The 26,269-nt window shown below is 52.0% G+C and overlaps 1 protein-coding gene across 46 annotated transcripts in view; it reads right to left on the bottom strand.

Annotated features, from left to right (window-relative positions):
* The window catches only part of ATP2B2 (ATPase plasma membrane Ca2+ transporting 2), a 458,951-nt gene that overhangs the window by 12,163 nt on the left and 420,519 nt on the right, over positions 1-26,269 (bottom strand). For all 46 annotated transcript variants that reach the window (XM_072720298.1, XM_072720317.1, XM_072720309.1 and 43 more), the window contains 9 exons: positions 20,405-20,646; positions 19,022-19,256; positions 11,415-11,594; positions 11,134-11,221; positions 7,026-7,132; positions 6,370-6,561; positions 3,518-3,731; positions 1,589-1,800; positions 1,296-1,403 (listed from right to left, as the gene is read on the bottom strand). In XM_072720298.1, coding sequence (XP_072576399.1) covers positions 1,296-1,403; positions 1,589-1,800; positions 3,518-3,731; positions 6,370-6,561; positions 7,026-7,132; positions 11,134-11,221; positions 11,415-11,594; positions 19,022-19,256; positions 20,405-20,646 — 1,578 coding nt within the window. The remainder of the gene's footprint in view (positions 1-1,295; positions 1,404-1,588; positions 1,801-3,517; positions 3,732-6,369; positions 6,562-7,025; positions 7,133-11,133; positions 11,222-11,414; positions 11,595-19,021; positions 19,257-20,404; positions 20,647-26,269) is intronic.

The following is a 26,269-nucleotide window of genomic DNA, read 5'->3' as shown; positions in this document are numbered from 1 at the left end:
GGCTGAGGCATGAGAGGCAGGCCCTATGGGGAGGCTGAGGTGGCACAGATCAGAGGCCCCTTTCATATCATGTAGGGACTAGATGGGGGCTGACCTGGTCACAGCCTCACAGGTTCCCCTGGAGGTGTCAGCATTGCCCACTGGCATAGTCCCCAGACATTCTGATCCTGCTCTCCCAGATGCCAAGAGCTCCCTGAGGATAAAGATGGCCTGGCTCTGGGGGTACCCGGGGAATAGAGTTGCTAAGGCAAATCTAGTTTATCAACTTTCCAAAGAAGCTCCAAAGTTTAAACAAGGACTTTTTGAGTGAAACTAAATTTTCTTCTTTATCTTCTAATTAATTTCTGCTCCTGCAGCTTCCCACTCCAGCCTGGAATATCTTGAAGGCAAGAACAATGTCTCAGGCCAGTTGGGGCCCCTATGACCTGGACAATGGAGCATCTTGGGAATAAAGCCCCTTTGGTCCAGATCAGGCTCCAGGTATTTCTCACAAGAACTGCATCCTGGTCAGGCTGCAAGCAATGAGTGCCGAGAAGGGGTGTGTGTGTGCTTGTGTGTGTGTGTGTGTGTGTATGTACGTGCATATGCACACATGCACATGTGCACACATGCCGAGGACTTGGGCAAAAGTAGGGAAGGGAGCCGGTGTGAGAAGGTTCTGGGTCACAGCTGGAAGGGCCCCTCCCGAGCATCCAGCCCATGGTTCCCCAGAGCCGGGGAGGATCTCGGACACAGCATCGAACAGCTCTGAGACAAGCCAGAGCTCATTGCTCCTACATTTCCTCAGAGCTCTCTAAGGGAGTCTCTGCTTGGTGTCAGACCACTTACTAATTATCCTCTTAAACAACAAGCTGGCTTCAAGCTCTGAGCCTTGGCAGGCCATGGCATCTAGTTAGAGTTTAATAACATTGTTCTCATTACATTATTATTTTTTGTTAGCTTCTGTTTATGACAAATGATATTAATTTTCTAATCATGTTAATAATATAAAGTTGCATGAATTTCAATGAAAAAAAAACTGATTTGATTGAAAGAAAATATCAAACAAATCACAGGATCAATGGTATATGGATATAAGGCAAAAATCACAGTGGTGGTACCCAAAGGACCAGTATCTGGGACCTGAGCCAGCCCCCACTGCTCAGATGCTCAGAGATGGGGAGGGCCTCGCGTAGGGCCAGACAGTGCATCTATGGCAGATCCAGGACCCATTCCTGGGACTCCCCGGTTCCCTGTCTGGTGCTCTTTCTCTTCCTCGGCCGAGGGGCACCTCCTCCAACCCACTTGGAACTTACCTGGCCCCAAACGAGCTCTCCTAACCCGATGAATATGCACCACATCCACTGGTCCAGCTGCAGTGGAGAGCAGCTGAATGGCTTCCCCCCAAACTGCACGATCACTATCTGGAGGTGAAAGGGGAGAACAGGGAGAGAGAGAGAGACAGAGAGACAGAGACAGAGAGGGAGAAAGACAGAGACACAGAGAGAGTCAGGGGCCAACTCAGGGGTCTGGGCTCTCAGGGCACTGCCAAGGGACTCTAGTGGCCCACTGCCCACCCTGGCCCAGGTTAGGGTGGGGACCTGGCTACCTGGATGGCAAAGGTGCCCAGCACGATGGTACAGAAAATAGGGTTCCGGAAGATGCCATCAAAGACATTGCGCTCGCCGTGGATCTTGCGGGCATTGATCTCGTTAAAGAGCTGCATCATGACGAAGGTGTTGAAGATGATGGTGTAGTGCTCCGAGGGTGGCGAGTGCAAGGGCGCGTTCCTCCCACTGTCGATCTGGAACATCTTCTCGCCTGCCAAGCCGAGAGGGCGGGAGCGGGGCTGAGGGGCTCGGCTAGGGGAGACGTGGGGCCCTGCGCAGGGGCCTCTTCTGCGCAGTCAGGTGGGTCATGCAGAGACAGAGGCGGTGCTCTGGATATCAGGGGGCAGGGTGGGCTTGCACTGTGGGGGAGTCCTGAGTGTGAGTGGAGGGATGACAAGACCCTTTCTTCTCTAGGGAGAAAGACCTTGGTGAACTTTATTCCGCTCTTCCGTGGAAATCTGATCGAAGTGGAATGTAAGCTGTATTGTCAGCTGACACTGCTTATAGATAGTGACCTCCACTTGGCAAACTCATCTGGACTGTGGGGACTGGGTGTGAACTGGGAATCCCTCATGGGAAATCATGACCTTGGGCTCCCCTGAAAGCGGGGTTTCTTGGGGCACCTGGGTGGCTTAGATGGTTGAGCACCTGCCTTTGGCTCAGGTCATGATTCCAGGGTCCTGGGTTCAAGCCCTGCTTTGGGCTTCCGGCTCAACGGGAAGTCTGCTTCTCCCTCTCCCTCTGCCTACCCCCTGCTCATGCTTCCTCTCTCTCTGCATTGCTCTGTCTCAGATGAATAAATAAAATCTTTAAAAAAAAAGTAAGGCTTGTAGCTGACTGTGTCCCTTGCTGAGACCTCTGGAAGCTCCAGGAGATCTTACAAGAAATATTGATTGCTATGTGGAGGTTGGGGCTTTTAGGCCAGGCTGGACCCACCCATGTGGCCTCATTCCCTTGTACCTGAGTTGCCACATGGTGGGGGGAGAGTAGCCCCCTGGGCTGCTGTGTGGGCACCCACTGATGACAGGCCTTGATGCCATTCTACATCTCTTTGCAAAGCTGTGTAATCTGGTGCCAGGAGGGCTTGTGGGGTTTTCTTAGTGTGAGGTGTCTAGCTGAGTCCAAGACCACTGAGAGTAGGTGCTCAAGGGGGGAAGCCAGCAAGTAAACTAGGAACTTCTCCCCCCTCCCTTCCCTGACCCTTCCTGGAAGTCTTCTTTCTTCATTCACATGGCTTCTTCAAAGACTCTAAAGATAATCTATGCAGTAGTCCTGACAACACACCACCTTCAAAATTTACACAAGAAGACTGCCCTTTGAGGAATAGGATCCATGCCCTACCCACATCTGTACTCTGGACTTTGGGGGAAGATGCTCAGTGGCATTGAAAGCCACACACCTCACGTGATAGGGCCCTGCCCAGGCTGAGGACTCCCAGCTGGCCCTGACTCACTGTGTGGCTATGGGCCAGCCCCTTCCCCACTCTGGGCTTCTCCATAACTCACCCAAGGAAAACAGGCCTGGTCTCTACCCAGGCTCCTCAATTCGGCTGAACCCTGCAGGCAGGTCCCCTCACCTCTGTGTGCCTCAGGGCACTCACTGTAATGTATGGTGGGGACCAGGGGGCTGCCCCACTGAGTGTGTGCAAGACCTAAATGAAGCAGCCTAATGGAAAATGCTGTGGAAATAGTTGGTGGCTAGGCAGGTGTTCGGCCTCTCCTCAGGGAAATCTCAGAGGAAGCCCGCCTGAGGCACGGATGAAGTGCAGGAATGGGTCAGAGAAGGGGCCAGACCTGCTATGTGACCTTGAGCAACTAACTTCACCTCCCTGAGTCCCCTGTTCCTTCACTGGCAGACAAGAGGGTGGATGTGAATCCAAAAGCTTGGGGATGGCCAGGGTGTCCCAGGTGGGCCGGTGGGGGACTCACCAACAAACAGCAGGGTGAAGATGAGGGTCAGCTGGTAGACGGCGTGGCCCAGGATGTTCTTCATCATGGTCCGTGAGATGAGGGGCTTGTTGCGGCCATATGGCTTCCTCAGAAGCAGGGTCTCGGTGGGCGGCTCCGTGGCCAGTGCCAGCGATGCGAACGTGTCCATGATGAGGTTTACCCAGAGCATCTGCACGGCCTTCAGGGGGGAGTCCTGGAGACAGCAGCGGCGGGGAAGGCTGTCACCGGGGAGGCCGGCCCGCTGCTGCTGCTGCTACGAAGTGCCGGGTGTGGGTCTCGGCAGCTTCCTGCTGGTCTTGAGCCGGCTCTGCCCAGGGGGTCTGCCCTCAGCCGGCCTGCCCACCGGGCTCCTGAGCGAGCACCCCACAAGTTTGCCAGGCCTTCCCTTCCCTGGAGCACAGCCTAGACCTGCCCACCCATGTTCTCCCGCAAGGAGAAAATTGAGTCTTCCAGGCACGACGGTCAGCAGCTCCCTGCCTTCTGGTAAATTTTCCTGCTTCCCTAGCATGTGCCCTCCTCTCCTTTGGCCTCCGTGGACACACCTCTCCTGGCTAAGGCTGAGATCTCCCCTGTCTCTGACACAGATCCTATCTCCTCAGTCTCCCACTGCTGCTTTCCCCTCAACTATCAATGGCTCTGGTCTCTGCTGTCCCACAAACAGTGCCCACAGCCCCTGTCCCCTTGTCACTACCACCTTTTTACCTCGTCATCCCACTTTACCTTAGGCAATTATTGTGTGCATCTATGGTTCCAGAAATAACAAACTTCCTATGGTAGAAAACTTGGGCAAGTAGGGAAGAGCAGAAGGAGCTAAAGCTCATCAATGACCTTGTCACGACTGGTGGCCGCCGTCCACATTCTGGTGTGGATCCTTCCATGCCTTTCTCTGGCTGCGACTGGGATCACAGAGTCATACCGCTCTGTATACAACCATATCACATGGGGTACACTGCCTCGAGGAACTGTCCCCTCTACTGTCGCACCCCAAGGACCTTGTCCTTGGCAGCCAGACTTTGGCCTTTCCATGCCCCCCAAATTCCTTCCTCCAAGGTCCCCAGCATCTTCCTTGTTGCCAATCGAGAGACGCATTTTTCCAGCTTCCTCTCACCGACCTCACTGCCTTGTGCGGCCACTATCTCCTCCTGGCACTAGACCCCACTCTCGTGGCCCGCCTGCCCCAGGGCTCTGGCCATTTCCTCTTCTCCTCCCTCAGGGCTCCTCTTGCCTCATCTTTTAAATCTCTGCCCCTGTGGCCCCTTCCTCAGCCCTACTTTCTTCACCACACCTATCCCCCTGGCTTTCGGCGCCCACCTCTCCCTAGCATCACCCTCTCTCCAGCCCATACCTCCTCTCCCTCAGTTCTTTTAGCCTCATCTGCTGTGGAACACCTCCTGCAGGAAGCCCACAGACCCTGGAAACCTAATCGCCTAAACCTAAACGGTTCTTCACCCCTGTATCGTTTCTCAGTGCAGCCCCCGAGGCCCACTCTGACCACACCCCATCCACTCACTCACTTCCTGGATTCATCAGAGCCCTTCCTGCAGGCCACCTCTCCTATCTATGCCCTGGAGCAGCCACGTTCCCTCATCCTGAGGCTTTTTCCTGCTCACCCACCTTCTCTGTTTACATGTGCTTTGGGGTCAGAGCCTCCCATGGCCCCACCAATGCCTACATGGCCCTGCCACAAGCTCAACTTCAGGCCTTAGGCAAACTGATAGTTCTCCTTGAACCTGTTTCCCCAAGGGCATCAGTGGGTCCCTGAGAAGCCTGCAGGAGCTGCTGTGCTGTGGAAGGCTTCCCCAAGTACCACTAGAGGGCGTCTGTCACCCATAGACCAGGAGAGGGCCCTGACAGTAGAAGGGACCCACCAGCCACCTCCCAGCTCTGACTCTAGGATAGGGCACTGGGTGCTGCCACATGCACCCAGGGGCTCAGAACGCAGCGAAGGGAGCAGCATTCCTAAGGCCACAGAGTTCTTTGGGGCAGTGCTGCCTTCTGGGCCTCTGGGGGCTCCTCTCTGTGGGCAGGAGCTTGTCTACCCGTGTGATTGCCAGGAGGCCTTGAAATACTGGCCCTTTCCTCTCTGTGGGCAGGAGCTTGTCTACCCGTGTGATTGCCAGGAGGCCTTGAAATACTGGCCCTTTCCTCTCCAGGCCGGGCTGGTCAGCCCCTAGGAGAAGACAGGAGGCTGCAGCAGGAACAATGGCAGGTTCCTGGCTGGTCCATCCTCAGCCTTGGTTTCTGCTTCTGTAAAATGGGGATCATTATAGCTCTCACCTTATGGGGCCAGGTGAGGAAGGAGCGAGGCTGAAGACATGCAGGCCTGCTGGCTGGCTTCCCCTGAGCTCGGGATGGGGCTGCTCATGGCCAGATGGTGATCCTGACAGACAACTGCCTCTCCCAGTGACAAAGAGCCCTAACCTGGCCTTAGGGCCCCAGGCAAATAGGCCTCTCCTGCCAGAACTGAGGCCCCCAGGGCTCTGCTGGCTCCTTGCCCCCAGTGGGTTGCCCGACCCCCCTTGGGCCCTGCCCTGCCTCTGCCTCCCTCTGGGCCTTTGGGGCCTCTGCCTTCCTTTGAGGATGACCTCTTCTGCCTCCTGCAGCAAGGACCAGGGCTGTGACTGGACGAGACAGACATGGGGGTGAGGCTTGACATCTCTTGTTCGCTAGATGACCTTGAGCCAGCCTCCCGCCTGACTGAGCCTCATTTCCTCAGGCTGTTGCCTGCACCTGTGGTCTGTGATGCAAGTCCTGGCCCTTGGCAGGGCCTCCCCCATGCTTTGGTATGCCCAGCCCTGTCCACCTGCACTCTCCTCCCCGCGAGGACCCACCTGCGTGATGCAGGCGCCGGTGAAGGCCACGATCACAGCCACCACGTTGACCGTCAGCTGGAACTGTAGGAATTTAGAGATGCTGTCATAGACATTGCGGCCCCACATCACTGCCTTGACAATGCTGCTGAAGTTGTCATCCGTTAGGATGATGTCTGAGGCCTCCTTGGCCACGTCCGTGCCTGCAATGCCCTGTGGGGACAGGAATAGGAGCCTGTGAGGGACGGCTGGGGGGTGAGCAGCTCAAGCAACACTGTCCTCATCCCCTACACATTCTCAGTCCTATACAAACCCCCACATGCATACTCCCAACTGCCCAGCACGGCCAGACCACATGGTGTGTGTGTGCATGTTCCCCACCCCCTAGACCCAGGCCCCTGAGGCCAGCTCTCTGCCTTTGGGAAGTTGTTACCTGGCCTACACTCCCCTTAGCTCCCCCCACCCCCATCATTGCAGGAAGCCCCCTTCCACCCTTCCAGGGGGACCCCAGGGGCCAGGCTGAGGCTTGAGAGCCCTGGGCCCATGAGGTGGATGGTGGGTGAGCTGAGTGTACACCGGGTGTCCTGCACAGACAGCTTGAGGCTGTGTTGTCCATACCCCCTGCTCATGAGCTCCTGCCAGGCCCCACCCTGGGGCCCAATGCGAGCTGCCCCTACCATGGCAAAGCCCACGTCAGCCTTCTTGAGCGCAGGCCCATCGTTGGTGCCATCCCCCGTCACGGCCACCACCTGCCGCTGCTCGGTGTGTGTGCTATCGATGATGCCTGTGGGGTGGGGCGAGAGTGCGCTCAGGGCCCCAGGACACTCCATGGGCCAGAGGCAGCCCCGGCCAGCCCTGACCGTTGGGAGGACCCCGGGCCGGGCACAGCCTCCTTTTTGGCCCCTGCCCTGCCACCCCCTCCAGTTGTGGCTCTCCCCAGCTCCAGGCTTGCCTGTGGCTGCCAGCACCTGCAGGGGATGTTGGGCACCTCAGTCCTCTGCGGCCTGGGCCCTGACTGCCTCTCCAGCACACTCTGCACTCTCTGCAGCCCTTGGCCACACTGTAGGCCACCCCGGCTGGAAACACCTGCCCCTCTGCCTGAGTTCTAGGAGCGCCTCTGTTCTCCTACAATCTGCTCCTCCCTCAGCTCCTTCTCCCTGTACACCCATAGTCCCTCCTGAGGAGGCCTGGGCTGTGCCATTTGCCAATGACCCCTGACCCATCATTCTGGTCCGGACCTCTCTCCAGACATCTACCCTCAACAAAATATTCAGGGGCACCTGGCTGGCTCAGTTGGTTAAATGTCTGTTTGTGTTTCAGGTCATGATCCCAGGGTCCTTGGGCTCCCTGCTCAGTGGGGAGTCCCTCTCCCTCTGCGCCTCCCTGCCCACCCCACCCTACTCTCTCTGTCTTGTTCTCTCTCTCTCGAATAAATAAAATCTTTAAAAAAGAATAAATAAATAAAAATAAAATATTCAACAAGTTGAATAAACAGCATGTGGCCTTGTCACTGAGCTGGGGCCAGCGGAAAATGGTGGGTGAAAGATGTCATCATTGGTCACATATGGAACTTGAGAGGATATGTCCATGGACAGGACAGAAATTTGAATGTCACTCTTGGCATGTCCCTCTCTCATTTCACATCTCACATCTATCACCAAGGCCTGGAGTTTCTGCTCCAAGATCCCACTGGAAGTGAAACATTCCATTTCTCTCTGTTCCCCTCCCCTCTGCCACCAGCATCGTCTCTGCCACCCACTAACCCCAGGCTGCCCATCCAACCTGCACAGCAGCACCAGGATTTCTCTCTAACCCCTGGGCTGACCTGTTGCCTCCCTCTAAACCAATAGTCATTCTGTCATGGCCCATGCTAGCCTCAGGGTGACATCCATGTTTTTAGCTCCATGCAGAAAGTTTGATGTCCCTGGTGATCACACTCACCCGTTCTCTGATCTTCTCTTCTCTTGTCCCTGGCCACCCCCAATCTGTGCTCCAGTCATAGGAATGGCTCTCCATCTACAAAGCCGGCCCCCTTGCCCTTGTCTGCTTGGGCTTTTCCGTCGGCTGGCTGGGCCTGTCTTGTGCCTGTAGTCTCAGCTTGGATGCCACTTCCCCTGGGGAAGCCTTTGTGACTCCCTGAGTACCCTCACCTGCCCTAGTCAGATTGCTGTAGCTCCCATAAGTCTCTCCCTGCCCTGTGCTTGGTAAGAAGCAGCAGCAGCCCAAGGGATGAGGGAACAGGTTCCCTGAGAAGTCTTTGTAGGTCCTTGCAGCCACTCCCCCAGCCCTTGGCAGTGGTCCAGCTTCCACCCTCTTCAAGGCCTAGCGCCAAGGCCACGTGGTCTGGGACTCATCCTAGGCTGTCGCTCACCCCCCCCCCCCCCCAGCTGGTGGCAGTCCCCGAGTCCCCAGCCAAGATTCAGCCTCCAGGTTCTGTCCACTGGGCATGTGAGGCCTTCCCTCAGCATGCCTATCTGCTCCTCCAAAGCAGGGAGGGGCCACATTTTCCTCTGTGGCCCCGCAGACTGGTACCAGCTTTGACACAGCCCTCCCGCTATTCCCAATAGAAGGGGAGCTGGGAGGACACCTTCTCCCAGACCACTCTCCTCCACTTCCAGAGCCGGCATGGCTTTGCCACTCTACTGACATGGCCTGCCTGTGTGCAGTCACCCAGGGCCTTCCTGTGGCCATCGCCTATGGTCACATTCCTGTCCTATCTCTCTGGACTTCTCAGTGCCATTCCTGCCGTGGACCACACCTTCCTCCTCAGCAAGCTCCCTTCTTTGTCTTCTTGGACACCGCTGATCCTGGTGTCCTCCCACTCCTCTGGCTGCCTCTTCTCCATCTCTCAGCCTCTGCCCATCACTCATGTGGGAGGTTCAGGGGTTTGGCAGGCTCCTCTGCTCTCCCATTTAGCACAGCCCACCTGCGTCTTTATCTCTCTGCTGAGCCCTGACTCCACAGATGGCAAGCTGTCTTCTGGACATCTCCACTTGGATGTCACACGGCCTCCAGCTCAGCTGGCCCTAAACTGAACTCATCACTCTCAGATCTGTCCCTTGTGACTCCTGACACCCAGCTGCCCATTCAAAAACCAGGGGCCATCCTGACATGCTGCAAGCTCTTGAACCTGTACAGACTGAGGGAATCTGGGACCCCCTCACCCCATCTCATCCCTCAACTATATCTGAACGACTGCTGGGCCCAGGTCCTTCTACCACCCAAATAGGTCTCTGACCTATTGACTTCCAGCTCCACCTGTGCTATCATCACCCTACCCTGGTCTGGGAAGTAGCTCTTACAGCTGGACAATCCTGGTGGTTCTCCCCACAAGCGGGCAGTGAACTTTATAAAATAACACTTTTCCTCTCAAGGCCTTCCCAGTGGCTCCCAATGCTGGGCTAACAGCACAGGTCATTGGGCTGGCATTCAAGGCCCTACATGATCTGACACCAGCACCCTCTTCTCTGGTCTTCCTCTCTCGCCTGAGGTCCCTGCCTGGCCAACTAAGCTTCTTTACATTTCCTGAAGGTGTCTGGGAAGCTTTGCCTCTGGTCTTTCACAGTGCAGTTCTCTGACCCACCTGAAAACAAAAGCCCTTTCTCCTGGACCCTTGACCTACCTTCGATGGCCTATGATGTGACATCCATCCCCAGCCTGAGTGAGACGCCAACAGAGGGCCCCATCCTACCCTTCCACTGATAACAGCCTCTAGGTCTGTGGAAGGAAACCTGTTTAATGTCTGCTAGATGGACTCTTTGGACCATGAATTCTAAGATGGAAGGAGCATGTCTGCCAAGAGCAGGGCCTGGCACTTAGCAGATCCTTAATAAATATTTATCAAAAGAATGAGTAAATGAATGAGTGAGTGATTAAGAAAGAAATGGGGATTGGCTGGGGGGTTTCTTGCTCTGGTATCTGTGATTCTGAGGTTCTCAGTCTCTATCCCTAAGCCAGATCTGCCTCCTCTAATGTCCTTGGGCAGCATTTTGGGAGAGGAATCCAAGATGCCCCAGGGATGACCTCAGCCAGAAACCTGCCCTTCTGTGGCCATTTTAAAGATGGAGAAATTGAGTTCCAGTAGAGGAGAGACTTGCCCAAGGCTATAGAACAGGTTAGTGGAAGAGCCAGGACTTGAAGCCAGGGCTGTATGACTCTAAAAGTGCCCAGCACCCGGCCACCTACATGGGCTCAACAAATGGTATGCTCCTTCTCTCTGGAGGAAGACAGGGAAGGAGAAGGATGCTAGCTTTTGGTCTCATCTCTCAGGTTGCTATTCCCAGGAGAGCCCACCCCTGGGGTTCTGGTCACAGATGTTTGTTGGAGTCCTCAGAGATCATGCAGACCAGGAAGACAAGCTCTGGGGCCAGGCTGAGAACATAAATAAGTCAAGTGGGCTGGATGTCAAACAATAAGGAGTGGTGAAGACTGATTCAAAGTGAAAGGAGAGTGTGTATAAAGCCATCCAAATTCAACATAAAAAAAGGCACCACATCAGTCAAATATAACATGTCTGTGGGCCCTATTTGACCCTCAGGTAAAGACTTTTGGACCTAGACAGGCCCAGCCCATTGTTTTCTAGACGAGGTGGAACCCAGAGAGAAGATTCACAACCTCCCCATCCCACTGTGGCCCTTAGAGGCCCTCCCAGGGCTGCAATGGGGTGAAACAAGGGTGTTGCCAGGTGTGGGGAGCTCCGTGCAAAAGCCCCTCTGTCCTGGAAAGAAGCTGCAGGTACCAGGAGAGGAGCGGATTCTGGTCTCAGAGCTGCCCCCCAAGTCTTACCTTTGACGAGGGTATGCTTGTCCGTGGGGGAGGAACGAGCCAGCACCCGTAGCTTTGGCCAGATCTTGTCAATTCGCTCCTGTTCAATCTGGAGAGGGATGGGGGAGGGGGTGGGTTGGGAGGGGTATCAGAGAGAGAAACTGAGGTCTGGAGAAGGGAGAGGACTTACCCAAAGTGAGTGGGTTCTTAGTGGCACGCTGGCTGTCTTCTCTACAGTCATGCAGCCCCCATGCCCCCATCCTAGCTCATCCCTTGGAAGCTTCCTTGTGCTGGGCACTTACCTCCCCCTTCTCATTGCGGATCCTCCGGTTGAACTCCTTGCCCTCCAGGCATAGAAAGTCTTCCCCAGGATGAATGATGCCACATTTGATGGCGATGGCCCTGGCCGTGTTGATATTGTCACCAGTGACCATGCGAACTGTGATGCCTGCCCTCTGGCACTTGCGGATGGCTTCTGGGACCTGGCAGGAAGGCAGAAGCAATGGGGGTGAGTACCACCTAGGGAAGGCCTTCACTTCCCTTATGGATCCCAGAGTGAGCCCTGTTCACAGGCAGCTCCAGTGTAAGGGGCCTGGATGACCATGAGATACTGAGAGCACATATGGCATGTGGGCTGTCTCTTCCCTTTCTGTGCCTGTGGCAGGCATTGTTAATCGATCACAGAATCCTCTGATTAAACCCTGATATGGTCTCAGAATTCTCAGTGGAGTCCCAGGCAGCTACCACTTCCCACCATATTATCCCTCTCTGAGATAAAACCCTAGGCTATCCTGACCTGGGCAAGGACTTTGAGAAAGACCTCAAGAACACTTCAGGTGAGAATAGAACACTCTACTATGGCATAGGAATGTGTCCCTGCTTTATACACATGCATAATTCCTGCAAAGTCAGTGATAGATAAATATGTTCTTGTATTTTCAGGGTTTTTTTGGGGGGGCGGGCATTGCATTTGGGAACACTGCATTTACAGAATGTGACACTGGCTTAGAATAAATACAAATGATTATACTTCATGTAAAATAGGACATTTCCATGAGAGAGTAAGGACTACCTCCTGCCCTCTCTGACTGTAATGATAGACTGATGTCTGGGCCAATGAGGCCAGAGTAGACCCAGCCAGTCAGAAGTGGGGTAAGCACCATCTCCTTCCCCAGTCCCTGCTCCTAGGCAGAGCTGTGGATTTATTTGCCCTGCAATTAGGATGCAGAAATCAGCCTGGAGCTGCTGCAGCCCTTTACACAAAACATAGATCAACTGAACAAGTGATTCTTACCCATGGGCAGTGACAGATGATAAAATAATATGGTAATACTTGCTGGTTGCTGCAAAACGTCTTTGAGTGGAAGAGGACATGTCAAGGGCAGAAAATCCAGTTGTACTAAAAGACCAAAGCACTTTAGAATCTCACACTTAGAGAGGCTGAGTCTAACTCTCATTCTTCACACACATCATAGTTCCTGTGAGCTCACTTCCGTCCCCACTCTGCCAAGCCATGGCTGAGAGGGACTGAACTTGCACTCCGCCCCCCAAAGTCAAGGTCAGTGGCCCTTAACCACCGTGACTGGGGCTTTTATCCGAGGGGAGAATCTGGACCCAGACACACACACAGGGAGACTGTCAGGTGATGATGAAGGCAGAGATTGGGTGCTGCTGCCAGAAGCCAAGGGGTGCTGAAGATTTCCAGCGAACTCCCATAAACTTGAGGGTGGGAATGGGGGAGGGGTGAAGGTCTGAAGCAGATTCTTCCCCAGGGCCCTCAGAAGAAACCAACCCTGCCAACACCATGACCTTGGACTTCCAGCCTTCAGAACTGTGAGACAGTCCAGTCCTGTTGTTTGAGCCCCATCCCCCCACCGCCCACCCAGCCTGTGTAACTTTGTTATGGCAGCCCCAGCAAACTACTACAAAGGGTTAGAACATTGGTTCAAAACCTGACTGTGGGCAGCTCCTGACCACTGGTCCCCTTCCCACCCTTAGGAATTTTAAACACAAGGCTTGATCTTGAAAATGTTTAGCCTCTGTCCACCCCTACAGCAGCTGCTGTTCCTTCTGCACAGAGCTCCACCATTCCAAGGTGGGGTCACTGCCCAGACCTTACCCAATCTCCCTGCCTCTGGCCTTACCCCTCTTCTATTGTTCCTCCACCTGACCGCCAGCGACCTGCCTGAAGTTCAGCCTGGGTGTCATACTCCTTCAGGGGCTCCCCACTGCTGTTTGTAGAGAAAAACAAGACTCCTGAGCACAGCCATCTTGTGGTAGAGCAAGGAACAAATGTCGTGAAGAGGCAGGTTCCAGGCCAAGGTCAGGAGGTCTCTCTGGCTACTAGAATTGTGTGAGACCAGCTCTGTGGTGACAGGTAGTGATCTCCCCCATCACAAGGGCTAGAGCAGGGTAAGCTGACCAGAGATCTCCTCTGGGTGTGTTTCCAGGGCTTGGGGAAGAGCCTTCTGGTGCCCTCTCAGGGCTTGGGGCCACGTGAGCAAGGCCTCTGCCTTGTGCCGCAGTGCCTGCTTGCATAGGTAAACATGACCTCTTTCTACAGAGCCAGAGGGAGTGGGGATGTGGAATGTCCAACATCCTGCTTACATAATTTATCGATGTCCTCACAACAGCTGTAACCTGGACGGCAGCCCCTTGGTGTCTCCTGATCCAAGAGGAAAGGAAAGAGCCACTACTCTGTTGGCTTTATATGCCTCATCTGGCTCCCCTTCAAAGCAATAATTCAGGTTATATTTGACTGAAAGACGCTTGAGGTCTTGGAGTTGGAAGGGGCTTCAGGTTATGACTCTGACTCTCTGTTCATTGCCGAGATTCCTGTTAGGCATCCCAACAGATGGCCAGCCAGCCTCTGCTTCCATGCATCTGATGATGGGGTGCTCACTCCCTCTAAGGCTGACCACTCTATAGTGGAACAAGTCTATCATATCCTTTCACACAATCATTTTTTTTTTTTCAGATGAGAGCAGTTGTTCTGGGCCTGACTTGTACTCTTGCAGGAGGCAGGTCTTTGGTAAAGATCTCTGTACAAAGAGCTCTGGGAGCACAGAGGAGGGTGCCATTCCTTCAGAAGGAAGTAGATGGAGAGAAGAAATATGCGAAAGCTTCTTGGAGAAGGGGATGTCTGAGCTGCTTTTGTTCAGCCAACACTAACTGAGGCTCTGGTGCCTGGCACGGCGCCCTGGCTGGGGCTACACAGATGACCACTTCATTGTGGCCCGGGCAGAGAGAACTGTTCCCTGAGACGCACTGGCAGAGAAGGTGCAAAGGGGGCTGCGGAAAGTGTGGCAGGTGTCCTGGAGGGGCTGAGGCTGAGGAGGATGAGGGGCAGGAGCTGGTGCCCATGAACTAGAGAAGGGCCTGCACTCAGAAGGTGCTGGAATCAGGGGCTTGATACCAAGCCTGGGAGCCATGGTAAGTTCTGAACTGGGGATGAGGTGATTAGTACCGTGTTTTAGAAAGACTCATGCTTTCAAGGCTGTCTTGGGGAGTTGAAATCTGCCTGCTTGGAATCCCACCCTCTAGGGCTCCCCAAAACAAGCTGGCTCAGGGAGAAAAAGGAGGCAGCTAATTTTTATGGCGCCCACAGTTTCCTCTGTGTATGGCATCCACAGTTTCCCGGAGGCTTCTCTGCCTCTGGGAGAGGGGGATGAGGAACTGAAAGGCTGGGTTGAGCTTTGCCCTGGGGACCCAACCGAGTGTTGGCTTCCTCATTTGTAAAAGGGGTATGAGTTTTATTTTTTCCTAAAGATTTTACTTATTTATTCATGAGAGACACACACAGAGAGGCAGAGACACAGGCAGAGGGAGAAACAGGCTCCATACAGGGAGCCTGAGGCAGGACTTGATCCCAGGACGCTGGGATCAAGGCTCAACCACTGAGTCCCCAGGTGCTCCACTCTCCCCCTTTTAATCTTTGTGTCACAAATCTCTCCCTCTCTCCTGTGCAATGCCTTCTACTCATGAAGTGATTCAGGATTCTTCCAACCCAATGGGATGCTTCCTTAAACCGCATTCAGCATTTCCTTGCCAAAGGGACTGGTTCATTTGTTTGACAAACAGCTACTGAACATCGAACTCTTCTGGGCACCGAGGATCCAGAGATGATTAAGACTTAAGCCACAGAAGCACCGATCTGGCTGAAATACACTTTCCATGTAGACAAAATAACTGTAAAATTAAAAAAAAAAATTCCTTCTTTTGCTAAAATTATCCAAGATTTTTCTCACTGAGGAAAAACAGCCAGAAAATGGGTGCTTCCTGTTTTCATTAAATAAAGGCTTTTAAACATCTGTTGTTTCTGGTGACACCCGTTGTCTGTGACTCCAAGGGCTCCCAACACCCCCGGATAACCGGGCAAATCCCAGACTGCTGCTCTCCTGATGGCTTTATCTGCTGTGGCTTCAATCAGTATCGGAAAATGTACCCGAGGCAGCATGTTACATGTGTCTGGGGGGTGATCAACAAGCCTGTTTTGATCTGTTCTGTCTTCTGTCTTCTCAAGGGAAGAAGGCAACATGATTTGTCCCCTTGACAGATGCGAAAACTGAGGGAGGCAGAGTTTATGTTTCAGTGACAGCTGCAAAGGAATCTGAAAATGTTCGTAGGACCCTAGAGGTGGCCCAGGCTGAGGTTTCTGGTCCGATCAGCCTCAGGGTTGCCTGGGAGAGCCTGCCCAAAACCACAGGCACAGACACTGGCCTAGTCACCCAAGGAGCTAGTGACGGTGGCTGCCTGTGAGGCAGGAACCAGCATGAGAGGCTGCTTCACTGTCTGCGCTATTGAACCATTTGAGTTTAGCTCCATGTGTATAAATCACCTAGCCTAAAAGCCAAATAAATCAAAAGCCATCCCCACCCCATTGGGAAATGCTGAGTCAACAGGTCAGAGCTTTTATGCTTTCAAGTTAGCATCACCAGCAACTGTGCTGTGTCCCTTACTTGGGAATGTCCAACTCTAATTGTTCAGATGGGGAAACGGAGACCGAGGGAAGGGATGCACCTGAGGTCTTCTGTGAAGGAGTGGCAGGGGCTGGATTCAAGTCCTTATCCCTTAACTCTGCTGTGTCACCCTAGTAAGTCACTGCTCCCCAAAACAGCTCACAAACATCGAAATCTACATCCTGGAGGAGAGCCTGGGGGAGAGAGGAGGTCACCAACAAGGGTGTACTAACTTGATGGAAGCAAAGAAAAGTATCAGGGTAAGCCCTCCAGCTGGTCGTCTCAGAATGCTGGAGCTTGGCAGGGCATCTAGGCCAACCTCCCATTTTACAGATGAGGAAATGGAGGCACAGAGAGGGGAAGTGGCTTGTTAGTGGCAGAGTTGGGGCTTGGATCTAGGCCCCCTTTCTCCAATGTAGATGTCTGCAAGATGGGTGGAACAGCTGTCCCTTCCCAGAGTCTGAGCCTGAAGCCAGCTTCTTTGGATGATCATGCTATCAACAGAATATGCTGGGACCCAGCTTAGCCTCTCCTCACCCTCCTGACTTAGAACCACTTGCCCTTCCATTTCTGCAGCACCCAGGAGAAGGGCCTAGGGCAGGAAGGCAGAAAACCTGTTCTAATCTGGATTTGCTCAGCCACTTAGTGCGAGACTTTGGGAAGGAACATCACTGTCCTGGCTTGGCCTCACTGAGGGTGTGCAGAAGCATTTGGTCCAGGTCAGCAGCAGCTCAAACCTAGAATCATACCCCTTTAGTGGATTGTCAAATCAGTTTAGTGGGTGGTAATTAGCATTACAAAAAAGAAAGAAATAGAAAATACTTCCAAGTGCATCACATTACTTTCTGATATCCTTATTTTGGTTAACTGTGTGTGTTTACTGAGTCATGATATAAAATACATCTGTTATTAGTACAGGTCATGACAAAAAAAAAGGGTATGTGTCTGATATTACTTCCCACCCCATCTCAGGGATGCTTCGGAGTTAGGGTGATGGGCTAGGAGCTCTTGGAATGGGAAGGACAGGGAAGCTGCAGGCTGGCCTTGTCTGCTGTGTGGAGACTAGACCGGGAGATAACTGGTCATGGGAAGCCTGAACCCATTAGCGCCTGGTAGTGACTGGGCATGTCAGGGAAGGCTAATAATTGGCCTGTCAGTCCAGGGAGAGACGTGGTCTGCAGGATAACACATATGGCCGAGCACCTGGGACACAGTTTGCCTTTGCTGCTTTGAGGTTCTGGGTGGGAGTGAGGAGGCCTATGGGTGGTAGACGTGTGTGAGATAAGTACCAGGCATGGTATTGGAAGATGGGTGTTCAAGTCCTTTCATTCTCATTCATTCATTCCACACTTAATTGAGCACCTTCCAGAGGCTGGGCTCTGTGTTAGGGGCTGTTATGTGTCACTAGATCCAGAATTTTGAATCTACTGGGAAGAGACATGAAAGGAGGGGACCCACATTCATGGACTACCTACCTCATGCCAGACTCTGCCTGTTTTTTTTGTGTGTGTGATTTGACACCTCATAGTAGCTGGGGGTATGTATGTGTGGAGAATACTTTTCCTATCCGCACTCTACAGATGAGGAAACAGAGGCTCAGGGAGGTTATGCAACTGGCCCAAGGCCACATAGCTAGTAATGCTGGGACCCAGGATCCTAGGTCTGTCTGATGCCTGAGCTCACACTCTTGGCATCGCCTTTCCTTGCTGCTAAAACATGAAAATCCATGTCAGTGACATTCGAGTTTCACTTGGTCTTTGGAACACAGACTCTCAGAACATCAGGGCTGGGAATTCGGAAAACACCTTGTCTACCTCCTTTCACTTGAAAGAAGGGAAACATGGAGGCTCCAAGAGGATCAGGGAACAGCAAGAGGCCCCCCGGGGAACAGTGTCAGGGCAAGTGGGGAACAGCGATGTCGCCTCTGGTGGAGGAAGGTGGCCCTGAGAGATACAGTCACCGCCTTCCACAGCCGAGGCCAATTTGGGTCCAGCCCGGGCTGGCCTGGGAATCAACACCCAGCTACCGTGTTTGTCCTCTGGCGACATGGAGGCCAGCCTCTCTGTGCCTTGTCCTGTGTTCTGGGCTCTGCCCTCTAGGGCCCCCCAGGGTGAGGATTCGCTCTGCCTGCCCACAGCGATGTGCTGGAGATTCGAGGCAGCCCCCTCTTTTGACTGACCACACGGGCCCAACTGTGCAGGGCAGGCTGACAGAGCACAGGGCCCTGCAAGTCCCCAGCACTGAATTTTGGCCCCCCACCAGGTGCAGATGCAGCGAAAGGAGGCTGAAGACCTATGGGGGCCAAGCACACAGTAGGTGCACTTACTACATCATCTTCCTGGATCCTTACAGGGAGGGGTGCTGTCATCCCCTTCTCTTCTGCTTGAGAATCTGACCTTGGGTTGACTTTCTAGCTCTGTGCCCCTGGAAACCTGATAAAGGGAGACTGTCGGCTATGTCGCTGTGCAAGCCTGCCAGGGTTAACTGATTGGGAAACTGGGTCTGAATGGACAGAATGCTAACTTGGGGTTTTCCTGAATACTGGTGGCCTTTGTTTCTGGGTGTCTCCTTTGTGGGGATCCTGGAATCCAGGCCTATGGCTGTGTTATAGGAGATCTTGACTCCTGGGGGGCAGGAGGCTTCTAAGGCAGGGGAGACCCTATGCTTGTCCCTTCGGGGCAAGGAAGGTTTATGGATGGTTGGGTGGATGAACTGCCCCCATGGCAAAGCAGCGCCTACTGGCAGGGTGTGGGGCACTACCCCATGTCCTGAGCAGATCAATGCCAAGTGTGGCCTACGTTGGTCTTATGAATCTGAATGCTTAGGAGTAGGTAAGGAGAAAACCCTGTGGACACTACAGGGAAACAGGCTCAGAGAGGTGAGGCAACTTATGCTAGCTAGTCAGCAAGCTGGGATCCCAGCCTCTCCAAGCCTGCTGGGAGGTGGCTTACCTCGGGCCGCACAGGGTCCTCGATGCCCACCACGCAGATGCAGGTTAGGTCATTGAGGATGTCATTCTCATTGTCCCAGTCGGGCTCAGGGCTGCTGGGGAAGTCACGGTAGGCCACACAGATGGTGCGGAGCCCATCGCAGGCCATGGGCTCGATCACCTTCTTCACCATCTCATCCCGGTCACGGGGCCGGAAGACCCGGGGCTCCCCTGCCCCGTTGAGGATTTTGCAACACCTGGGAGCCAATGGGAGGGAGATAGGTGAGGTCCAGCCAAGGGCCCAAGGGTCCTCCCTCTGACCAGCTCGAGCTCACCTCCCCCTCCCCAGTGATGCCCAGCTGGCCGTGGTTGGTCATCCAGGGTCCGTCCAGTTCATCTCCCACAATGCTTCAGGGCTGGTCCAGGCCCCTGGGCCCCAGGCAGGAATGAAATCAGGACCAGCCAAAAAGAAATCAGGCAGCCTTCTTGCAATATCTGCCCGAGTCCATTCAGCAAGAGCACATCACATCTACTTTGATCTGTCTTATATTCACAAGATTTCATCTGAAAAAATAGTTTCACAGCTAAAATGATTTTCAAAGGGCATGAAACCTAGGCTAGTGGTTCTGGACCTTGCTGGCACATTAGAATGGCTTGGGGGAAACCCACGTGTGAACTCTACTTCAGAGGTTCCAACTGATTTTTAGTATATTCTTTTAGTATAGTATATTTAGTATATTCTTTTAGAGAGGGAGTGGCGCAGGGGCAGAAGGAGAATCTTAAACAGGCTCCATGCCCAGTGCAGAGCCCAGCACAGGGCTCAATCTCATGACCCTGAGATCATGACCTGAGCTGAAATCAAGAGTCAGATGCTTAAGGGTCTGAGCCACCCAGGTGCCCTGTATCAGTGGTTTTTAAAAAGCTTCCTGGGGTGATTCCAATGTGGAGTCAGAGTTGAGAACCACTGGGCTACACCAATCCCCTCAAGGTATGAGTGGGGAAACTGAGGTCCTGAGACTGGGAGTGACTTGCCTAGCTCTCCAGGCTTATCTCTGGCACCTGGAGCCAGAGAGCACTAGCTAACAATGAACATCACTACAGTCAACCAACTCTGCGCTGAGGGAAGTGAAATAAGGGAGCTTTAACAGTGACAAGGTGGCACTTCCTGATGACCCAGTGATGTAGGGAGGAGTAGGGGAAGGGCTCTCTGTAGAAATTTTAAAGAGGAAACTGGAGAAAGCACGTGGAGGTCCTGCCGTGTGACATTGGGCAGGGGCCCCTCCCTGCACCCCAGGGTGCCAGATGGCCCTCCAGCCCAGCCTGTGGGACAGCCCGCTCGACGTGGTGTCCCCACGACGCTGTGGTCCCCCACTCCCTGCCCCCCACCCACGCCGGCGCCTCTTACTTCTTGAGCACGATCTCAGAGGCGCCCTTGCTGTACATGCGGAAGCTCTCGTCCGGCAGCTTGATGACCGTGCTCATGGACTTGCGCACGGAGTTGAAGGTGTACACCTTGTACAGCTTCTCCTCCGGCATCTGGCTGCGCACGGGCTCATAGTCTTGCTTCAGGTCCAGAACGAAGCCCAGCAGGCCGCACTCCGTCTTGTTGCCCACCTGCCGAGGCAGGGCACCCTCCTTCTCTGGGGGCTGTGGAGAGAGGCCGGGGTTGCCTCTGTGTCCCCCACCTTCTCAGTGAGCCCTGTGTGCCCCCCTGTCCCACCACCTGCACCCTCAGCCCTCTTCAGCCTGGACCCAGTCCTGGCTCTGGATGAAAGGAGCAAGGTCAGCTTTTTAAAAATTACAAACTTGTTCAAACATACAAGCAGGATTGAGAATAAGAAAAGAAACACCTGTGTACCCTCCATTCAGCTTTGTAGAACCTGAGCATGATGCCATGTTTGCTTCAGATTTTTCTTTCTTGAGGAGAACATGGCAGATACAGGTGTGCCCCCCCCCATGTATCCCTCCCTGTCTGCAGAGTCCATCTCTTGCCCCAGAAAGAACCTCTATCTTAAAGGTGGTACTATTACCCCATTTGTTAAAAAAATATTTTTTAAGATTTTATTTATTTGACACAGAGAGAGAGAGAGCACTTGAGTGTATGAGTGTGAAATGGGGAGGCACAGAGGGAAAGGGAGATAGAGAATCTTAAGCAGGCTCTACGCCCAGTTTGGAGCTGGGTACAGGGCTCTATCCCAGGACCCTGAGATCATGACCTGAGCTGAAACTAAGAGTCAGATTCTTAGCCAACTGAGCCACCCACCCAAGTGCCCCTACCTGGTATGTATTTTAAATTTTTATTTTGAGATAGCTCTAGATTCACATGCAATAAGAAATAGTAAAGAGAGATGGCATACACTCTTCATCCAGTTCCCCCTAGTGCTCACCTGTGTAAGACTACAGTACAACATCGCAGCCAAGATACTGACATTGCTGTAATCAAACCCACCTTCCTCAGAGTTCACCAATTTTACATGCACTTGTGTGTGTGTATGTGTTTAGTTCTATGCAATGGCATCATGTGTGCATTCCTGTGACCATCACCAAGGAGATCCATGACAAGGATCCTATCCCTATGCCATCCCTCTTATTTTATTTTTAAGATTTTATTTATTTATTCATGAGAGACACACAGAGAGAAGCAGAGATATAGGCAGAGGGAGAAGCAGGCTCCCTGTGAGGAGACTGATGTGGGACTCGACCCCAGGACCCTGGGATCATGACCTGAGCCAAAGGCAGATGCTTAATCCCTGAGCCACCCAGGTGCCCCCACCACCCTTTTGCTGTCACCTTCTTTTCCACCCCTTCCCAGGTCCTGACTACCACTAATCTGTTCTCTATCTTTACATTGTCATTTCAAGCCTGTTATATAAATGGAATCATATGGTACATGAAACCTTTGAAGACTAGCTTCTTTTCACTTGGCATAATCTCCTCAAGGTCCAGGCAAGTTGTTGTGTGTGTCAATAGCTTGTCCTTTTTCCTTGGTGAGTAGTAGTCCATGCTATGGATGGACTGTCCCTTGTGATCTCAATTTAGGTTCAGCCACATGAAACTGCTATTTTTGTAAGTCAAAATGGTAGATTCCAAGTAGTTTAACCTTATGTACGCATGTGTGTATGTGCAGTGCTGCTTTGCATGTTGAAAACCTCATGTAAGGAGACTGTAATATTCTTCTAAGCCTTGTTTATTCAAATGTAAGTACATTTTGAGAATCACCTGTGTTTATGGCACTAGTTCTTTCTTACTGCTCGATTGATTCCATTCTATGACTAAGCCGCTGTTTACTTTTCCTCTTTTCCTTCTTTCCACTCACTGATTTGGTCCTCTGCCAGCTGCTGGGCTGCATGGACGTAACCTCACCCTCACCCTTGGGGTCCCAGTGAAATCAGTGACCACCTCTGCTCTAGCAACTCTCACTTCCTTGGTGGTGGCTTGAACGTGAGCTGTTTCATGCTTCTGTGCTTTTGTCTCTGCTGTTCCTTCCCTCTTTCCCTGCCAGGCAAATACCTCCTTGCTTTTTTAAGTGCCACCTCAAATATCTCTGTGTCTTTGAATATTGCTTACTCCCCTCTGAGTAAACAGTTATTGTATTCTTTTCCTCTCTAGGTTCTCAGGATCAGCCCAGCACACAGTAGGCATTTACTAATTGTTGGCTGGATGGTTCCATGCAGACCAGAGTGGTGGGAGAGGCACAGATTAACAGGCAAGAACAAGACACCTCCATATGAGCTAATGGCAGGATTAGCCGGAGGTTGTGGGAGGTTCATATTGGCAGGTGAACTCACGTCCCACCTGTACCCCCGCACATGTGCACATCTCCTTGCATAAAATTACAATGCAGCATCTCGGGTGGAGGTGGCTTTGGGAATGGCAAAAGTCACTGCAGATAAACCCAAACCCTAGAGAGATTTAGAAGAGGAATATCTACCTACAAACATGTCTGTGCTATTAGTGGCCCCCTTCTATTAGTGGCTTTCTGTGGGTCTCAGACCAGCTTTGTCCAGAACTCTGCATCCTCACCCTCAGCTTCCATCATACTGCTCAAAAGGACTTCCCAGACAGGCAGAAGGTGGGGTCAGGAAGATTCTGGCATAGACCAGCCGTGTAGGCAACAGGACAGTGACTGGACATAGCTCTGGCCTGTTCCCATGCCATACAGAACTATGTCTCCAGCACCACCGGCCTTGGAAGGCTCCCCACTCCTGAGCTCTTCGGTGGGATTAGATTTGGGAGCAAAGAAACTTTTGGTACAGCTTCCCATTTCTCATGTTTGCAAAAATAAATTTGAAGCACTTCCCTTTGTCTCTGTAGTATGGTGTTACGTTGTGCTTTAAGAAACTATGTATTTATTTACTTCTATTTTTTTAAAAAACGTTTGTTTATTTACTAGAGTGAGAGTGCAAGTGTACATGCAGGGGGAGGGGCAGAAGGTGAGGGAGAGAGAGAATCCTACACAGACTCCCTACTGAGCACAACCCCAAGATCACGACCTGAGCCGAAATCAAGAGCTGGACACTCAACCTACTGAGCCACCCAGGCGCCCCTATTTACTTACTTTTAATTTTTCCTACATTTTTATAATTAACCTTCCGGTGATTTCCAGAATTTTATTTCTTTTCCACAATAGTTTTTCTCCCCTCTCCATTAATGAAAGAAAATGACAACGTGGAGGACTTAAATAAAAATGCCTAATTACTTACTAGCACAAGAGAGCTGAGCAGTTAAGTCTTCAGAATACCCGGCATTTTATTATCCTCTGTGAAATATTTTACTTTTCTTCTAAAAGGATTTCAAACAATCCATGGTTGCAAATGGCAGAGCTGCCTCCTACGTAATTCAATTTGTTTCCATGAACTTGAGCTCCGAGATTGCCTACGTGCATTACTAAGAAGCAGGGGCCCACCCCTATTCTCTTCTCTTCTCTTCTCTTCTGTTTTGTTTTGTTTTGTTTTTGTTTTTTTAAATCTTGACAAACCCAGAGGTTTTGCTATTGCTGTAGGCTTTCCAAGAGCCTTTCTATCTCTAGGGCTCTGATTCTGTAAGGGAATTAAGGCATCAGTATTGTTTCAGTTTTAATGGACAGGAAGCAAGCCCAGAAGGGAAGTGACTTGTTCGTGGTCACAGACCTGTGGAGGGGCAGGCCTGGGGCTGTCCCCAGGCCCCTCGGCTCCCAGTGCAGAGCTTCATCCAGCACATTTCCCTGTGAGGTACTGAGCCCTTTGGGAACGTGGGATGCAGCCACCAGGCATAATTTTGAGAGGACAGTTCATGTTCCTGTTTGGGGTGCTGGGCGGTAAATAGAGCGAAGAGCAAGGAATGATGATGACCAGAAGAGCCACAAGTTATAAATAATATCTGCAAAAATAAGATGAAACAAGCGCAGCTAGGGGTGCCTGGGTGGCTCAGTCGGTTAAGCATCCAACTCTTGATCTCAGCTCAGGTCTTGATCTCAGGGTCATGAGTTCATTCCCCAAATTGGGCTCCATGCTGGGTATACAGTCAACTTTAAAAAAAGGGGTAACTAGCCTGTACCACCTCACACTCATTAGGATGGCTACTATAAAAAGCAAAAGAGGGGCGCCTGGGCAGCTCACCTGGTTGAGTGTCTGCTTTTGGCTCAGGTCATGATCCCAGGGTCCTGAGATTGAGACCAGCACTGGGCTCCCTCCCCAGTGGGGAGGCTGCTTCTCCTTCTGCCTCTCCCCCTGCTCATGCTTACTCTTTCTGAGATAAGTAAATAAAATCTTTAAAAAATAATTATAAAAAGCAAAACAGAAAACAAGCATTGGTGAGGGGGTGAAGATATCACTACACTTTGTGCTGTGGGTGGGAAGGTAACATGGTGCAGCTGCTGTGGAGAATAGTGTGGTGGTTCCTCAACAAATTAAACATGGAATTACCATATAATCCAGCATCCCACTTCTGGGTATATCCCCAAAAGAATTGGAAGCAGGAACTTAAAAAGATATTTGTATATCTATGCTCAATTGCAGCATTACTCACAAAAGCCAAGAGGTGGGAGCACAATCCAAATGTCCATTGGCGGATGAATGGATAAAGGGACGTGTGGTCTATACATGTGAGGAATATTATCCAGCCTTAAAGTGGAAGGAAATTCTAACATATGTGACAACACGGATAAATCCTGATGACATTATAAGTGAAATAAACCAGTCACAAAAGGACAGACACTGTATAATTCCACCTGTATCATGTACCTAGAAAAGCCAGATTCATAAAAATAGAAAGTAGGTTGATGGGCACCAGGGGCTGGTCATGGGTGGGGGGGATGGGGAGTTAGTGTAGGATGGGACAGAGTTTCAGTTTTGAAAGATGAAAAATTCTGGTATGGATGGTGGGGATGGTGACACAATGTGAATGTACTTAATGCCACTTAAAAACATTTCAAATGATTTATTTGATGTTACAGGTATTTTATTACTAAAGACCTCTGAAAGTCTCCCCAAACAACCCAACAACTGTAGCATAGCAAACTGCAGCATCTGCAATATGATGATGTTTCTAGGAGTGCATTGGAAAACAACTTTCTGCTGAGTGGTCGTCTCTGGTGGCCTAGCCTGGTCCTCCTCACCCCCCAAAGGCAGGCACTGGCAGGGAGCCACCCTGAAAACCGGATGAACTACCAGCCAGCTTAACAGCAGTAGCACTGGCCACCATTTGAATGTTAACTCTGCCCCCTTCTTTCCTGGGCTTGTCACATGCATGGTCTGGTTGTACCCCACAGTTCCCTGAGAGGCCAGCTATGAGTATTCTTACTTCACAGCTGTGTGCAGGGGAGGCCCAGAGAGATGAGGTCACGCTGCTATTAAGTGGCCCACCTAGGATTTGGCCCTAGTGTTCTCAGCTCTGAGCCCACAGCACAGGCTCTCCCCATAGTCTTGCCTGACTCCATCAGCACTGGAGATCTTTGGTTAACTAGGGAACTGGTTGACCATTGATTTAGAGTTTAAGGGGGTAGGCGGTGGGATGTGTCTGTCTCACTTATCTTTGTGTCCTACTACGGGGTAACCAATGAATATGGAATGACTAAATGAATAATTCTGTGCTTGTGTGTGTAGGGTGCTGCCAATGGGAGACCAGATGGGGCGGAACTCTGGCCTCCACAATTGTGATCTAAAGGTCTCCCTCCCCAGGAGCTTCTCAGTGCTAGGCCTCCTGAGGAACATGATGTAGCAGAGCCATGAGATCTTCCCCAGTGGCTGAGAAGGCAGGTCAGTGTGACTGCCTAGGACAACAGAGCAGGATA

Source organism: Vulpes vulpes, chromosome 9 (assembly GCF_048418805.1).
Source record: "Vulpes vulpes isolate BD-2025 chromosome 9, VulVul3, whole genome shotgun sequence".
Taxonomy (NCBI): domain Eukaryota; kingdom Metazoa; phylum Chordata; class Mammalia; order Carnivora; family Canidae; genus Vulpes; species Vulpes vulpes.
Note: the sequence above shows the minus strand (reverse complement) of the source record. Positions and strands in the feature narration are given on the sequence as shown.